Source organism: Rana temporaria, chromosome 1, assembly GCF_905171775.1.
Source record: "Rana temporaria chromosome 1, aRanTem1.1, whole genome shotgun sequence".
Lineage (NCBI taxonomy): Eukaryota > Metazoa > Chordata > Amphibia > Anura > Ranidae > Rana > Rana temporaria.
The window spans coordinates 338,810,087-338,828,762 of NC_053489.1; the positions used below are offsets into that span (position 1 = coordinate 338,810,087).

The 18,676-nt window shown below is 43.9% G+C and overlaps 1 protein-coding gene across 1 annotated transcript; it reads right to left on the minus strand.

The window, feature by feature from the left end:
* Positions 1–3,493: 3,493 nt before the first annotated feature.
* DNAJC25 (DnaJ heat shock protein family (Hsp40) member C25) lies at positions 3,494–12,713 on the minus strand. The gene is made up of 4 exons (XM_040361394.1): positions 12,335–12,713; positions 8,319–8,471; positions 4,753–5,223; positions 3,494–3,875 (listed from the first exon to the last, which is right to left on the minus strand). The coding sequence occupies exons 1-4, from the start codon at positions 12,680–12,682 to the stop codon at positions 3,753–3,755; spliced, it is 1,095 nt and encodes a 364-aa protein (XP_040217328.1). The 5' UTR covers positions 12,683–12,713; the 3' UTR covers positions 3,494–3,752.
* Between the last annotated feature and the right edge of the window lie 5,963 nt (positions 12,714–18,676).

The window sequence follows — 18,676 nt, forward strand, 5'->3', positions numbered from 1 at the left end:
TCTATAAGATTACAGTATACTGTATGTAAAGTGTTTGTTAACTTTTTTGAATTTGGCGCCGTTCTCCGCTCCCGTGCGTCGTAACGTCGCAGGGAACGGAGATCGGCGGCACACGGGAAGACTGTGAATCGAGCGAGGAGGTCCCGCTCGCTCACACAGCGGGGTGGCATCGCTGGATCCAGGGGCAAGGTAAGTAACTTGACTGTGGATCCAGCGAAAGGTAAGCCGCGCCGCTGCACACTCTGCACGTCCACCCCGAGCGTGACTCGGGGATACCGATCCTAGCATAGAAGATCCACCCCGAGTCACGCTCGGGTTTACCGCCAGGGAGGTTAAAGAAAACCACTGCTGTCAAGTTGACTGATGGGTTGAGCTACCAAGATCAAAGACCAGTGTCATTGGAAATTTGACCAGGGTCAGATTTCTGCGATTCATGAACACACGCTGCCCCGAGTGGACAATACAGCATGCTTCCTGGAGGATGGATAGATATTCTTATCTCTTTTTCATTGGACAGGAGGCTAGATGGGTGTGGTGTATGGGGGGGTGTCTGAATGCAGTTTAAAAGTGCTGACCGTCAGGAAAAACGCTCTCTTGCCTCATGGCTCTCATGCCAGCGAGCCCAGCTGATGAGACATCTCAAGGATGACCTTACATAGCGTATCATTGATGTTTTGTATTTCATATGCTCTGTAATATTTTCCTAGTGTTTTTATGTTAGCGTTCCTATTTTCTTGGGAAATAACTAAGACCCTTATATTTTATATAAGAGTTTTATTTTCAATAGCCAACCTTATTGTTGTACCATCACCAGAGCATTGATAGTCTAGCTAACTATAGGAATAGACAAGTTAATACATATATGGAATCCATAACCACCCACCTATTATTTATTTCACCCGGGGACTGTGTAAGTAAATGTAGGGGGACTATTTATTTTATCAACATGAGGTGGGCTGTCTGTGTACTGAGCAGTGATAATTTATCACTGCTTAATAAACAGACATCTCTGGTACTGTAATCTTGTTAAGTCTCACGAGATTCCAGTATCAGGGGCGTTCGCCACTGTTTGAAACATTTGTAAATCGCTTCACCTCACAAAACAAGTGATCTACACGGCTTCATAAACAGGCACTCAGAGGAGAGAGCTCTCCTCTGTGAATGCCAAAGAATGGAGAAATGGATATTTCTCTTCCGTTCATAGACGGACACAGCATCCTTTGACAGTCAAAGGATGCTGTGTCCGTCTATGAATGGAAGAGAAATGGATTTTACGGTGAGTACAAAAATCCTATTTTTCCACTGCTCCATAAACGGACACCTGAATGCGGGTTTGAACTCGCACAATTTCAAACCAGCATTTCAGTCCGACTTCGGGGGTGCAGGTTCAGAAAAGCTTACTGAGGAGAAACAGGAAGCGAGAAATTCAGACAAAGAAAAAATGAACCTTTACAACCCCGTTAAGCCACATACACTCGGGCAGAAAGTCAGGAGAAATTTGCTGTTACAAAAAATACCTGCCAACATTCTGCCCGTGTGCCAATGGCAGAGAACCCCCTCTGAGTTCTTGAGTTCCACCTGCCAGAACTCAGAGGGGGAGATCACTGTACTAACCTTGCATGAAGGAGCCAAGTTTTTTATTTTTTTGTGTAACCAGCTGGGTTGCATGAAAGAAAAAAAAAAAAAACACAATAGTGTGTATACAGCTTAATGGTCAAACTGTTTAGATAGTTCATTCACTTATTGATCCTTGACATCCCAATAGTGAACTGTTAGTCCTCCTATTTAATTTTGCCATCGAGCAATCCTCTTGCTCAATATACCTGATCGTAGACACATGACGCTTGTTTATTTCAGGCCATGAGCCTCAATGTGGGTGTTGTGGTGTGTGTGCGCACACACCCCACAATATGTACAACCTATTAAGCTTTCTTTAGAACTGAATTTCGGCATAAGGTGATATGACAACTACATTAGACATTACATGCTTTGTATAATTTAAGGCCTCTTTTAAAAATGTCTGTGACATGCTAAATCATTGCATCTTTGTATTTTCTTTGTTTATTGCAAGAGTATGTATTTGTATTGTAAAATCCTAATAAAAAAAAAAAAATAAACACAATTGGGAGGTCATTACTGCTGTCTGTGACCCAATTAGAGGGATCTACCTGTCTTGTTTACTGTTGTCACAGAGAGTGACACCCAGCCTAGTGCAAGAGGCCTAAGGTGCAGCACAGGTAGAAAGCCCAGTAAGCTATAAGCTTGCATGGATTTCCAGCAGAATCAATTTCATTTGCACCTATCAAAATGGGTATAAAACACTTTCAAATTATATATTTAACAGACCACAAGGGAATGCACTTTAAATGATACACTGGCTTTTCATTTTTTTTCATGCAATCAGCCTAAGGCCCCCTACACATGAAGCAGGCTCAGCAGAGAATATGTACACTGAGCAGGCAGATGGCTGGTCCATGTCCGCACAGCCCACTATCCTCTATGGGCAGTTAGATGTAAACAAACCGCCTGTCTGTCTACACCCAACTGCCATCCAATCAGTCTGTTTTTAGCGGACAGGATCGGATGTCGGCAGGTGTCAGCGGACCAACTGCTGTATACACTGACAAAATGTCGTCTGGTTCCTGTTGAACCAGCCAATATTCAGCCTGCGTGTAGCAAGCCTTACGTGGCACCTACTTTTCTTCTGTTTGTTACCTCACCATTCCCTCAGCACTAGGAGCCAAAGAAAACACCTGAGGTCGGGACCAACTGAGCCAATCAGCACTGTCCTTTCTTTTTATCCTAGCTACTGTCTGGAGCAGTGGGAGAATAAAAAGGAAGGCAAGGAGGGCCAAGTTAAAGTGAATCTGTTTTGGCCTCTGTGTGCACAGATTAACTCCTATGATGATGGTAGCAACCATGGAAGAAGGCTGAGATTACACTGGACAAGCAAAGGCAGCTGTAGAGTTTTCCATCCATCGACCAGTACCAGAAACTGAAAAACCTGTACACACACACACACAATTAAGTGCGGAGTTGTCTTCTTAAACAATTTGGCATAGAACACAAACAAAATATATAGGTTTCTCTTAGCCCCATTTTTTGCATGTTTTTATGCATAATCCTACATGCGACAACGCTAAGCAATAGAAACCTTATTCATTTCAATAAAAGGTGTGAATGGAAGCTTAAAACTTAATTTCTATAGGCAACCTAAATTGCATGGGAGCTTCTATATCTGTGTTTTACACTATGTCAAATTGTTTAATACAGAAAATAGTGAATATGCGATCTTTCTTCAGTTTTGGATAATACGCTGGTTGAGAACAAGCTAGATTGACATAAAGCTTATGTCCTAAAGCTGTAGTGTCTCTTGCACTACCAGTGACTTAAACAACATGAAAACATCTCCCTTTACAAGATATGGTACTTGCAAAACCAAAATATAAATAAAAACTACAACAGCAAAACAGTGCAGCAGACCTCTACCATCAAGATTATTAAAAATACATTTTTAATTTTCTGATACTCTCCTAGTATGTAAATTCAGAATGGTACGATAAGATCTTGAATTGTAATAAATGGAGCAGCAATTTTCTGAAAATAGTTTGTGGTAACTTCAATAAACATGTATTGCTGTAAAACAAGGGTAAAAGAAATTATGCAGTTTAAGATGACATATTGTTGCAGCGAGTACAAAAATCTCTTAATTTATTTTAAGAAAATAATCTGTCAAGGAACAAGTCTGTCAATCAATCATCTGCAAATGTCAGTCTTCCTGGTCCCTCGTTTTTCATCCACCTTCTGTATCTCTTCCACCGAGGGTCTGAAGCCATCTTCAGCTTCATTTCTTCTTCTTGCTGATTTTTGTATATCTGTAGATAACCACAAAAAAACAGAATTGCTTGATTTTGTTTTCCCAGTTTTCCTTTGCCGAAACATCTTATACACAACTACAAAGCCCAAAGAGCATAATCTATGCTGGATCTACCATTGCCACAAAACAACTGTCAAAATAAAGTCAGGATCTAATGTATGCAGGGAATAGATGGATCCCTTATGCCGCGTACAAACGATCGGAAAATCCGACAAGAAATCCGTGGATTTCCCCCCCCCCCAACACAAAATTGTGTTGCATACACACGGTCACACCAAACTCCGCCGCGTCAAGAAAGCAGTGACGAACAACACTACAATAAGCCTAGAAAAATTAAGTTCAATGATTCAGAGCATGCATGCTTTTTTGCGTGTCGGAATTAAATACAGACGATCGGAATTTCCTCCAATAGCTTTTCCCGTCTGAAAAAATTGAGAACCAGCTCTCAATTTTTTCTTGGCGGAAATTCCGACAGAAAAATTCCGATGGAGCCTACACATGGTCGGAATTTCTGACCAAAAGCTCACATCGGACTTTTCCTGTCGGAATTTCCAATCGTGTGTACGCGGCATAAGTGCCAATCTAACAGACGTGTGTCTTTCTATAAAAGAAAAAAAAAAAAAAAGTAACAGAGTTAGATAGATTAATATTAGAGTGTGGCTGTGAGTAGGTTTTGGGTGAACGTCCACTTTAAAGTACATTTCCATAATTTTTAATATTAAAATTCTTTACCCCATTATGCTCATATACAGTATAGATCTCTATTGCATACAAAAATGACAGCGTGTGTGGGTTGCTAATAGCAGTAGCACACTTTCCAAAAATGTAAATATTAGCTATACATTCTGCAAACTGTGGTTTTACCCTCTACTTACTTCATAATTTTCTCGTTTCCACAGCTCCTCCTCCAGAAACAATTTTTTCCGATCATCTTCTAAACTATCAAACTGGGACTGTGACATTTTCATGTTTCTCCGGATGAGGTAGAGTTTTTGCTCTTCACCATACTCCTCCCGTTTAATGTTGAATCTATACACCCAGTGAACGTACCAGGTGAGGTACTGGAACAAATAATAGGGGAACAAGACTATCTGGAATAGTAGGATGTCATATATTTGTGGTTTTTGATAACCTCCTTTGATGTCTATTTTGTTCTTTATAATGTCCCTTATTCTCTCCTCCTCTTCCTCCTTAATTTCTTCTTTAGACCTCCTGTTTTTCCCCTTCTCTTTTGCACGGTTCAATAAACCTTGCTGTTTTGCAATTTCAGTGGCCTGGATTCTGTATTTTGGCACTGTTGATAAGTATTTAATGGCTTCATTGTAGCTACTTCTCCAACTGTAAAACTGGGAAAGAAATACAAGAAAAAATTAAGATAATGCCAAAATGAAAGCATGCACGCTGCTTTAGTAACATGAGAGCCATCAAGCTTTGGACAAATTCTTACCTCAGGTATATAAAAAAAAAAAAAAAAGTACAGAAATTCCGTACATATGCTGGGTTCCCTTTAAGAGTCGCCTTAGGGTGCGCACACGCTGCGCGGTGGGGGACCACGCACGATCGTCTGCACGAGAGCCAGACACTGGGATTTATGTGTGTAAACACACAAATCCCTGTGCCGTCAGGGGAGAGGAGACATATTGTTTGTTCCTAGTAATCTCCTCCCCTAGTCAGCTCCTATCCCCATACAGTTAAAACACACTGATGGAACACACATTTAACCCCTTAATCGCCCCTAGCGTTAACCTCCTTCTGCCAGTGACATTTATACAGTAATCCGTGCATATTTTTAGCACTGATAACTGTATAAAATGTCAATGGTCCCAAAAATGCATCAAAAGTGTCCGATCTGTCTACCACAATGTCGCAGTACCACTAAAAATTGCAGATCACCACCATTACTAGTAAAAAAAAAAAAAAAATGCCATGAATCTTTTCCATCGTTTGTATTTCGCTATACAGGTGGTTCTCAAAAAATTAGCATATTGTGATAAAGTTCATTATTTTCTGTAATGTACTGATAAACATTAGACTTTCATATATTTTAGATTCATTACACACAACTGAAGTAGTTCAAGCCTTTTTATCGTTTTAATATTGATGATTTTGGCATACAGCTCATGAAAACCCAAAATTCCTATCTCAAAAAATTAGCATATTTCATCCGACCAATAAAAGTGTTTTTAATAAAAAAAAAGTCAACCTTCAAATAATTATGTTCAGTTATGCACTCAATACTTGGTCGGGAATCCTTTTGCAGAAATGACTGTTTCAATGCGGCGTGGCATGGAGGCAATCAGCCTGTGGCACTGCTGAGGTGTTATGGAGGCCCAGGATGCTTCGGTAGCGGCCTTAAGCTCATCCAGAGTGTTGGGTCTTGCGTCTCTCAACTTTCTCTTCTCAATATCCCACAGATTCTCTATGGGGTTCAGGTCAGGAGAGTTGGCAGGCCAATTGAGCACAGTAATACCATGGTCAGTAAACCATTTACCAGTGGTTTTGGCACTGTGAGCAGGTGCCAGGTTGTGCCGAAAAATTAAATCTTCATCTCCATAAAGCTTTTCAGCAGATGGAAGCATGAAGTGCTCCAAAATCTCCTGATAGCTAGCTGCATTCACCCTGCCCTTGATAAAACACAGTGGACCAACACCAGCAGCTGACATGGCACCCCAGACCATCACTGACTGTGGGTACTTGACACTGGACTTCAGGCATTTTGGCATTTCCCTCCAGACTCTGGCACCTTGATTATCGAATGACATGCAAAATTTGCTTTCATCCGAAAAAAGTACTTTGGACCACTGAGCAACAGTCCAGTGTTGCTTCTCTGTAGCCCAAAGTGGCTTGACCTGGGGGATGCGGCACCTGTAGCCCATTTCCTGCTCACGCCTGTACACGGTGGCTCTGGCTGTTTCTACTCCAGACTCAGTCCACTGCTTCCGCAGGTCCCCCAAGGTCTGGAATCGGTCCTTCTCCACAATCTTCCTCAGGGTCCGGTCACCTCTTCTCGTTGTGCAGCGTTTTCTGCCACACTTTTTCCTTCCCACAGACTTCCCACTGAGGTGCCTTGATACAGCACTCTGGGAACAGCCTATTCGTTCAGAAATTTCTTTCTGTGTCTTACCCTCTTGCTTGAAAGTGTCAATGATGGCCTTCTGGACAGCAGTCAGGTCGGCAGTCTTACCCATGATTGCGGTTTGGAGTAATGAACCAGGCTGGGAGTTTTTAAAAGCCTCAGGAATCTTTTGCAGGTGTTTAGAGTTAATTAGTTGATTCAGATGATTAGGTTAAGAGCTCGTTTAGAGAACCTTTTCATGATATGCTAATTTTTTGAGATAGGAATTTTGGGTTTTCATGAGCTGTATGCCAAAATCATCAATATTAAAACAATAAAAAGGCTTGAACTACTTCAGTTGTGTGTAATGAATCTAAAATATATGAAAGTCTAATGTTTATCAGTACATTACAGAAAATAATGAACTTTATCACAATATGCAAATTTTTTGAGAACCACCTGTATATCTTTTGTGCAAACCAATCAATATATGCTTCTTATTGTGATTTTTTTACCAAAAATATGTAGAATATATATTGGCCTAAACTGATGAAGAAATTTTTTTAAAACATTTTTGGGGATAATAGAACAAAGTAAAAACATTTTTTCTTTTTGTCCAAAACTGTTGCTCTTTTCTTGTTTATAGCGCAAAAAATAAAAACCGCATGGGGTGATCAAATACCACCAAAAGAAAGCTCTATTTGAAGAAGAAGAAGAAAAAAAAAAAAAGGATGCAAATTTTGTTTGGGTACAGCATTGCATGACCGCGCAATTGTCAGTTAAAGTGACGCAGTGCCAAATTGTAAAAAGTGCTCTGGTCAGGAAGGGGGTAAAATCTTCCGAGGCCGAAGTGGTAAACATTTTCACTAAACATGCAAAAAAAAAAAAAAACACCTGCAACACTACTAGAAAAGCAATGGGCTTAAAATGTATCTGCTAAAGAAAAATCTGCAAAATTTACAAGTGCCTCCCTAAACCACCCTGTTAATTTTTCCTAAAAGGACAAAAAATGTATTTGTGTATAGTGTTGCACGACTGCGCAATTGTCATTTAAAGCAACGCAGTGTTGTATTGTAAAAAAATTGCCCGATTATCTTCCAGAGCTGAGGTGGTTAATGGTTTACTTTTTTTATTTTCACTTTATGCATCTGCCACCATTATCGTCTAGACAAGAATGTGTACAGCTCAATCATCCCTCCCTGGCTTTTATTTAAAAGAAAACCCAAAAAAGAAATCCAAAGCTATAGAGTAGAGGTTAAAAAGAGAGACAATGTTAAAATGTAAAAGGAATCGTTTCTTTATTCAGAATACTGCCTTTGAAGAATTTTTGTGGCTGCAGTTGTACTTTAAGCAAAATCGGGTAGTTATTAAAAGGTTGCGAGTTACCTGAACAAGTGAGATGACACACACTGTAACCAAGATGACAATTCTCACATCCACCTTCGGCGCCAGCCTCCTACTATAGTAATGATAGTAGTGTCTATAGTATTCCTCAGGGTGATCCAACATGTAATCATAATCCTTACGCGTTTCCTCATCCTAACAAGGAAAATGTACAATATAAAAAATGATTAAAAATGCACTTTAAAAAGCATAAAAATAAAACAGAGACTGAACCAAGGTAATATTTTTTATGCACCGTTTGCACAGGCATTTCGCCATGCTGCGAATCCCAGCAGCAGGAACCTACCAGTTCCAGCTGCTGGGATTAACAGCTGTGTGCGAATAATAGTAGCCACCAAACCTGTACACTGCAATGACTAGTTGCCTGTGTCCGCAGCTATTGCAAAATCAGCAATCACAAGATAGAGATATTATACAGGATTAATATAGCGCCAACAGTTTATGCAGCACTTTACAACATGAGGGCAGACAGTACGGTTACAATACAATTCAATACAGGTGGAATCAAAAGGCCCTGCTCGTGTGTATGTATGTATGTATATATTTATGTTGTTTAAAAAATATTTCAAATCAACTTGGGGCTGATATCCAAAATTCACACACGTGGACCAATAAAAATCTTACAGCACTCCAGAAAAAAAAAAAAAACACTGCCAAATGGGAATGAAGGAATGAGTCATCCCTACAGAAGATCAGAAAACACACGCCATACTCAGTTTACTAGTGACTACAGAATGTTCAATGAGAATAAACCTACCAGATTTTTTTCTTTAATGAACATTCTGTTAAAAAGTAAGCTGTGTAAGCTTGACAAAGTGGAAAACCTGTTTGCATGCCCAATTGCCACCATTGCCAAACAATACACATAGGCACCTAACAGATGAAGAGAGTGTTACCTGCACTAAGCTAGGCCTGATACTTAAGGAGTTGTAAAGGCAAAAGGTTTTATATCCTTATGCATTAAGATAAAAAACCTGTGTGCAGCAGCCTAATATTTATCCAAGCCCCCTCTCTGTCCATTATTCCCTCGGCCGTCCTGGACTCTTCTCCTGATTGGTTGACACACAGCAGGGGGCTGTCACAGTCAGTTAGCCAATCAGGAGGGGGGGGGGGGTGCAGCTCCGTGTCTGAATGGACACACAGAGCTGCAGCTTGGCTCGGGTGCCACCATAACAAAACCACTGCAACAGAGCAGATAAAGGTCCCTCATCTAGGCAGTTACTGGTAACAACCAGTGTTGCAGATGGTCCCTCGCCAGCCAGTCCCCTACAATCCCTCATGGCCGACATCATTCCTCTTTGTGATCCTAAAAGGACCCAGTTGCTAAACGGCCAATAGGAAGTATCTATATCACAAAAGCAGTGACATACACCCAAATAAGGACCCTGCCAGATGTAAACAAAAGAGAGACGGCTTTGGATTGCAGCATCATATAACCGTGATTTTAGTAAAAAGGCAATTTAGATTATTTTTTGGTCCAGCCATCAGTTAGAGGGGGGTGGGGGTGGGGGGTTTAACATTATCCCCAATATAGGCTTCATATAGTATGTAAACCCAACATTTCATATTGCGGATGTGTGCCTACTGTGCCATCTATGAAAATGTATCCTGTTCTCTCTGTATGGCTTCCTTGGTGTAAAATCCCTGGTGTTCCTGCCAGTCCCTCTGCTTTCCTATTATAAACTGAGCACACCAAGCATGAGAGCACAGCATAGTCAATTCTCTAACTGTGCTGGGAACTTAGCCTGCTCTCCTCCCATGATCAGACTTGTCCTGACAAATCAACACCCCCCCCCCGCACAGCATTACACTGGGAAGTTAAGTGTCCTGCTGTTTTTTCTCCCCCAGCTCTTATGCAGCTAAGAACAGAGGAAATAGAAAGTGCGATCACTTATTAAAAAAAAGTAAAACTGGGGAGCAAAGGATAGATGATTGTGGATGTACTCCAGCCAGGAAAAAAATGTTTTAATTAGAAGCTTGCAGTGAAATCAGAGTTTGGAAGCTCAGTACAGTGGGGGAGCCTGTAGAACTGTGCAAGGCTGGAGGTCAGCTTTAAGTGGCTATTAATTATAAATCAAATAATCTATTAGCAAGGACAAGCCATGGAAGCAATGTGCCCAGAAGAGAAGAAAAGCTTAAGGCCACCCATTGTCCCTAGAAGCCAGTCTGATGACTGTATAGCACAGCCCAGACAGTAGCGCCTCTAGGCGGGCTGCCAACTGTGCTCATTTCAGTTAAAGGGTCACTAAAGGCAGAATTTTTTTTTTTAAATAACAAACATGTTATACTTACCTCCACTGTGCAGCTAGTTTTGCACAGAGTGTCCCTTAACCCGGTCTTCTGGGGTCCCTCGGCGGCTGTCTCGGCTCTTCCTCGCAAAAGCTTTCTACCTTCATGCGAGCTCGCATGGTGGGAAGCTTTTGCGAGTGCGCTCCCGTGATACAGCAGCGGGCATAGCTGCTGTATCACTCGGTACCGCCCCCCGGCTCGCCGCTTCATCCGCTGTGATTGACAGCAGCGCCAGCCAATAGCTGCGCTATCAATCCGTCCAGCCTAGCCAATAAACAGCCAGGCTGGGAACCAAAGACCATCACATGGACGCGCGGGACTTTCGAGGGGTCAGGTAAGTAAAACGGGGGGGGGGGGGGGGGGGGGCGCGGTACCATCGGATGTTTTTTCACCTTAATACATAGGATGCATTAAGGTGAAAAAACATTTACCTTTACAACCCCTTTAAGCTTGTCTTGCTGCCCAGGTAAAAAGGGAAGGGGTTAATACTGCCGTCCTTCCCAACGCTTTGCAGGCTTTTTGGTATCTGCCGTCCTGGGATATATTAAAAGTAAAAAAGTTTAAGACCCAAGGGGGCACGAACGCAGGAAAGTGGGTTACAGAACAGGAACCTTGCAGGACTTGTTAAGATTTGTAGTTAATCTACGGAGCACTAAACTCTCAGATTACACTAGGCTATGGACATCAGTCGAGCCGTGCCATTCATGAACTTCACCCATGAGAACTTGAAGGGCTCATACACACAAGGACGTTTTTATAGCTGCTGTCTTTTTCTTACTGCCTCTAAGCACCCCTCCGTGTTAGCCTGTGTCCATGCACACACAAACTTTCAGACACATTTGAAGGCAGAAGTGTTTAGGAGCAGCAGAAAAAAACGACAGCCTATGCGTCAAGGAGTAGAGGCTGTTGAACTCTGAAAAACGCAAAACGCTGCTAAACTGAAACAAGCTTTTGGCATTTTTACATTATAGGGAGTGTTTTTACTGTCAAAACGCCCATAAACGATAGTCAAAAATCGCAGCTAACAGCGTATTTTTACAGTTGCTTTTTCTTGGCCGCAGCGCTTTTGTTTTTTAAAAGTCCTGTGTGGATGAGCCCCTACTCTGCACGTACGCTAGGGCAGCTGCTGCTCAAGTTAGTTAGGGAAAGGACATTCTGCCTTGTTACGCAGATCTCTCTATACTTCCCTGACAGAACAGGGATCTGTCTGTTTACATTGACAGATCCCTGTTCTGCCTCTCTGAAGCCGCCGGCATTGCGCGCCCCCTAGCGCTCCTAAAGCGGCCGACGTACACCTACAGTGATTCACCTAGGAGGGCCAACCTGCCGCCGTATAACGAGGGCGACTGGTCGGCAAGCAGGTAATGTTTGACTTTTCACATGACAGTGGCCCCCCACCGGGCACTGGTTGAGCGCGCCTTGGTAAGGGGCAAGCATGGGCTCAGGCGTGTTCGAAGCTCCACATGCCCGAGTCCGCCAGGAAGCTGACACTCTGCAGCGCTAATCACAGGCAGCGAGACATTTCCCGAGTGTCAGCTTCCTGGCGGAGCTGCGAACACACCTGAGCCCACCCTTAGTAAGGTGTAACCAATGTGCTAGGACGGGTGACCCCGTTCATTGCCTGGCATAGCCCAAATAACCCACCCCAGGGTAGGCCTCCTATGTGACCCACACTTGGCACCCAATGAGTTATTAGGAAGTGTCCTCACCTTCAGAGTCTCGTAGGCTGTGGCCACCAGCAGGAAGTTGTTGTGTGCGTTCTCCTTCTCCTCATTAGACCTGAACCGGTCCGGGTGGTACTTCTTAGCCAGCTGCCGGTATGCCCGGCCAATGTCCGCCTTGCTGGACTCTCTGCCCACCCCCAGCACATCATAGCACACTTCTTGTCCGCAGTACAGTCCTTCTATAAGGGCGCCAACCCGGCCGGCCAAGCACGCCAGGCTAAGGAGCAGGAAGAACAGTCTCGGAGACATGGAGGACCCGGGAAGGAGGAGAGGGGTGCCGCATCCAGCTGCTTCCCCCTCCGCCTTCCCAGGGACCGCCATGTCAGCAGCCATCAACTGCAACGTGACACCGGGGAGGAGCCACGCCGGCATCCGTACATTGCAATAACTTTATTAGTATGCGCACAACGAACAATGCTCAATGCCTCCCTGGGCCACCTAGCTTCTCTACTGCTGGAAAATAGACAACTGTGCAATACGAGATTCACTGATGGGACAGATTGCTGATTAATAAGCATAAGGACCCTCCACTACCCAAAAGAAAAAGTAGGCATGGGGGAATGATTGGGACTTTTGACTGTGGCCACCCAGAAATCACACATAAGGAATAAAATATCAATATTTTTATTATCACCATGTAAAAAAATCACATGTAAGGGAACAATGATCTTCAGTGACGGAATAGCTTGTCTGGCGTTTAAGATTGATGCATTTTTAGAAGGACTTGCTTCCTTTTTAGGATCCATACCCAGTGAATTATACAAAAACTAAGCGAAGCAGCACCCAAAAGGAGAAGTTGCGCTTTAAGGCTTCCACCCGGCTCCTCCTCTTCTCAAATGGCACCTTTTTGGAGGGGTGGAGCCCAGCCCATCAGTGCAGTCACATCACAACTGAGTATAAAAGAAAAGAAAGGTGCCTCTTAGGCTGGGTTTACACTAGTGCGATGCGGGAACCTTGCGAATCCACTGCGGGTTCCTTCATCGCACCTGACTCGCACGGCCGTTCACACTGCCATATGCAAACTGCTGGGGAGTTTCAATAGATTGTTAATGACACCCCCATTTCAGCTTCCATATCGCACTGCGAACTGTCAGTTCGGACATGAATCGGATTGCATAGGTGTGAACACCCATGCGATCCAATTCTGATGCAGACCAAAAAAAGGGTCCTGTGCGAGTTTAGTCTGAATGTGAAGTGATTTCAGCCATACTATCTGTATGGCTGAAATCGCATCGCACAGATATCGCATGTGATTTGCACTGCAGTGCGGTGTGAATCACATGCGATTTTGCACCACGCAGCAGTGTGAACTGGCCCTAAGTGTAGCAATATGGTTACATTTAATGAAGGTACAACATTTAGGCTCGGTTCATACTGCCGCGACTTGGGATCTGACTTGTGAGCCCCCGAATGACATGACATGTGAAATCCCAATTTAGTCAATGAGAGGTGTCTTAAAGTGGAGTTCCACCCAAAAATGGAACTTCCACTTTTTGGAATCCTCCCCCCTGTCACATTTGGCACCTTTCAGGGGGGAGGAGGGAGCAGATACCTGTCTAATACAGGAATTTGCTCCCACTTCCTGGCATAGATTACCTCAGTGATCTACTCCACTTCTGTCCTCCCCCCGCTGTCCTCTGGGAGACACAGGTCCCAGAAGACAGCAGGGACCAGTGAGGACGCGCAGAGCGACCCGCGCATGCGCAGTAGGGAACCGAAGAAGTGAAGCCGCAAGGCTTCACTTCCTGACTTCCCTACCGAGGATGGCGGCGGTAGCTGCCGATCCTCGAGCGACAGATCGGCTTTGGTTGCCGACATCACGGGCACCCTGGACAGGTAAGTGTCCATATATTAAACGTCAGCAGCTGCTGTATTTGTAGCTGCAGGCTTTTAATATTTTTTTTTAGTGGGACCTCCGCTTTAATTAGCACTACTGAATTCGCTCCGACTTTAGAAAAGGTTTCTGTACTACTTCAAGGCAACTTCTATCCGACTTGTGCCCATAGACTTTAATGAAAGTTGCCTCCAAGTTGGATACTCATCTTAATTGATGTGATTTGGATCCGACATTACAGGAAGATTACCCAGGCTTTCCCTGAAGTTGCCTCAAAGTCACATTGCTATAATCTTTTTATATGGACTATATACTGAAGGATTTATGAATAAATGTTTGTGGAACTAATCCATTGGTTTTCATTATTTCTTATGGGGAAATTTGCTTTGATAGATACGAGTGCTTTGGATTTCAAGCATGTTTCCGGAAAGAATTATGCTCGCAATACAAGGTTTTACTATATATTAAAACTAAGAGTTTCTTAGTGAATGTAATAAATCAGCATATTATATCTTGCTCCCATAGCAGGCAAAAGGAGGACGTGAAGGAAGAGTAAGAAGCGGACTATCATCAGGATAATAAGTGTAAGAAGGAGGGATTTGGGGAGGATATGGGGTGATTTGTGCAGATGGGGTATCTGTGCTGTGAGGGGGAATATGTGGGGGATGATTAGTGCCAAGAGGGGGTATTTGTGCTGGAAGAAGGGTGGATGTGGGGGATGATTTGTGCTGAGAGGGGGATTTGGGGGGGGATTTGTATAAGAAGGAGGGATTTGGAGGATTTACAGTATGCTAGAAGGAGGGATATGGGGGGTATAAGAGGGTGACGATTTGTGCTGAAAGGGGGAGATTAGGGGAAAGTTTGTGCTGGAAGGGGGTATATGGGGCTGAGGATTTTTGCTGAGAGGGGGAATACGGGGGAGGGAGGGATTTGTAATGTGAGGGGGGTTTGTGAGGATTAGTGAGCAGATTAGTGCTGGATTTCGCAAGGGGGGGGGGGGGTTGCATATTTGTGCTGAAACTTGGAGAGAGTAGTGCCTGCACTAGGACAATTCCTCTCCCCTCCCAAAGCACCCATCACCCAGTATATATCTGTACCCAACTCTACCCTACATTCTGGCACAAGTCCTCTACCTCCAGGGGAGGGCTGGCAGCCTTAGGCCTGGGGGGAAAGTCCAGTCAAGTGGCCCATTGAACCGTCAAATGAGCTCACCATCCGGTCCCAGGGAGTTGTAGTTTCCTCTGCGCTGCTCTGTTTTCCACCCACCGGGACCTTGAGCGTGGACTACAACTCCCAGTATGCAACAGCTAATGGCGAGCCGCTGTGGATGTGCCCCCGGCCCGACTTCCTAGTGCAGAATAAAAAAAGATGGTAAGGGCAGAGGCTGCCGACCATTTCGAAGTTAGAGCGGCCTGGGAGGCAATTGCCACCCTGCCCCCCGGCCCAGCCCTCCCCTGTCTACCTCCCAAGTGACCCCCCAGCACATACACAAAGCCTGGGTTTTGTTTAACAGTGCCCCTTAAGCCGCTCACACTGAAAAGTTTGCCCACAACCGTCTTCTCCCTCCCACAAGCGTCCCTCATTCACAAGTTTGAAAGTTGGGAGGTTCCCCTTTGGGTTATCAATGTACATTGCTGGGATTTGAACAAACTTTGTTGAAGATTCCTACCTTTTGTTATTCTGAAAAAAATAGCTGCGAAGTGAATGTGAATGGGAGTGATTTTACAATTATCAATCAGCTTCTGCACTTCTGCTGCACCTCCAGGGGATTCTAATAAATGAATGAGCAGGGTCTGCATCCCTTTAGATGTGAATAACTCTTAGAGAATATATTACTAAAACAGTTCCCCTGCGTCTCCTCCCTCCTCTTATCTGTGCGCTGTGTGTCTCCTCCCTCCTCCTCCTTGCTGCCAATCTGATCGGATCTCCTTTCAGCCAGTTAGGTGACGGGTCTCATGACCCGCTTTTTGATTAGCCGGGAGGAGAAACAATGTTACAATAGCGTATATTCATTCGCTATTGTCACACAACTTGGTTTGGCTTCAGGTGCAGTTCTTTGCCCACCCTTTATTGAAGCCTATTAGAGCCTCTAGCTCTAATTACGTGCAAAAAAAATCCATGCATGTAGATCAGGGGGCTGGACGCATGGAGATATGGGGGGCGGCGCCCATGTGTTCCTAATGGACGGGCCGCCACGGGGGGTCAGTAGTTTGTAGGGCAGATTATAGATGTCAGTAGTTTGTCAAAAAGAGTAAGTAGTATGTAGGGTAGAGTGTGATTACCCCCCCCCCCCCATATACATAGAACGGCGTGCTCTGTCATGATAATCTCCACTTTGGGGCACGGAAGAAGTACTTCCGAGAGAGAGATAGAAGGTCGACACAGTGGGGTCACAATCTTTCTGTCACCTGCTTGCAATTAAGTGAGCTGTATTTGATTTCCACTAAGACATATTTGGTGTTGACGCCAAAAAATTCAACTTTAGTCTCATCTGACCACCTTAAATACACCTTGAAGATTCTGAGGCCACATGGAAAAAGGTATTATGGCCAGAGGAGACTAAAATTGAATTATTTGGCCTCAACACCAAAAGATCTGTATGGCGGAAATCCAATACAGCCCACCATCCAAATAACACCATTCCTACACTAAAGCATGGACATGGTAATATCCTGTTATGTGGATGTTTCTCAGCAACAGGGACTGGAGCACTTGGAGCAAAAGGTGGTTCAACAAAATACTGACACAAAGGGGAGGGTGATCCTTTTTCCAACTCTGTGATTCTAACATGTTGGTGTTACATCTTTCATTTGGATGTTATAGGTTGCACTGAGTAAATACAGCTGGATAAAACGAAAACTGTGTCTGTTTTCATTTCTGGCTGCAGAGCAACACAATTAGCCAGATTCAGAGAGGTTTACGCAGGCGTATCAGTAGATACGCCGTCGTAACTCTGAATCTGCGCCGTCGTACATTTAAGTGTATTCTCAAATTGAGATACACTTAAATGTAGCTAAGATACGACGGCCTGCGCCGTCGTATCTTAGCTGTCTAGTTCCGCCGGCCGCTAGGGGCGTGAACGCTGATTTACGCCTAGAATGCGTAAATCAGCGAGATACGCCTATTCACGAACGTACGCTTGCCCGTCGCAGTAAAGATACGCCGTTTACGTAAGGCGTTTTCAGGCGTAAAGTTATTCCACCAAAAAAGCTGGCCTAGCCAATGTTAAGTATGGACGTCGGAACCGCGTCGAATTTTGAAAATTTTACGTTGTTTGCGTAAGTCGTCCGTGAATGGGGCTGGACGTAATTTACGTTCACGTCGAAACCAATACGTCCTTGCGGCGTACTTCGGAGCAATGCACACTGGGATATGTCCACGGACGGCCCATGCGCCGTTCGTTAAAAACGTCAATCACGTCGGGTCACGATTCATTAACATAAACCACGCCCCCCTGTTCCTTATTTGAATTAGGCGCGCTTAGGCCGGCACATTTACGCTACGCCGCCGTAACTTAGGACGCAAGTGCTTTGTGAATACAGCACTTGCCTCTCTAACTTACGGCGGCGTAGCGTATATGCGATACACTACGCCTGCGTAACGTTAGGCTCTCCGATATGAATCTAGCTAATAGTGATTATTTTGAAGGGGGAGGGGTTAGTTATTTTCAATACCCACTCTCTCTCTCTCTATATATATATATATTCCAATACCCACTGTACCTATATTTATATATTCCAGTACCCACTGTATATAAGTAAACATTCCAATACCCACTGTATCTATATTTATATATTCCAGTACCCACTGTGTGTGTATATATATATTCCAAGGGGAACAATAATCTGCCCGTCTTGTAATATGGCCAAAAGACATGTGTGGTATGACTGGTATCAAAAGACCCCCAACTGCAAGTCTTAACAAGCAAGGACAGAGGGGAACCCTTCCAATGGAGAAACAAGTTCTCCTGACAACCAGAGATTTCCATTGCTTTGCAGGGATTTCCTCTTGCTTCCTGTTTGGCTATGGGACAGGAAGTGAAGGGAATTTCCCCCAATGGGACACAGATGGCAAATACAGTCATAACCCTCTTTCCTTATCCAAAATGAATTAAAAAAAATACGTTTTGCCTTTAGTTCTGCTTTGACAAACCAAACGGGAGCTAATAAAATAAATATATTATCAGAGTTGACTTCGACAGCTGCCTGACAAAAACCTGGGAGCATTCTGTAGATTGCATTTTTCCAATCTCATTGACTAAAAAGGCTTGAGTAGGCGGAGGGGCTGTACTGACAGGATGGACGGGCTCTTTCTAAATATATACTACTACCAAATACAAGAACACCGTGCTGTGCACATGTGCAGAGATGTAGGGGACAGCTCTATCTCATAGCCATGCAAATGGCTCATTGAATCAGCGCGCCTGCTCAGTACTATTAGAAGCCAGTCTGTGACTGAGGGAGAAGAAGAAAAAGAAAGCAGCACCCAGAACA

Bases quoted from the DNA above. Each gene is read 5' to 3' on its own strand.
- DNAJC25 (XM_040361394.1), bottom strand. From the start codon at position 12,682: ATGGCTGCTGACATGGCGGTCCCTGGGAAGGCGGAGGGGGAAGCAGCT. The intron at 8,472-12,334 runs GTGAGGACACTT...TTTCCTTGTTAG, and splicing joins CAGCCTACGAGACTCTGAAG to GATGAGGAAACGCGTAAGGA. The intron at 3,876-4,752 runs GTAAGTAGAGGG...GGTTATCTACAG, and splicing joins GGAAACGAGAAAATTATGAA to ATATACAAAAATCAGCAAGA.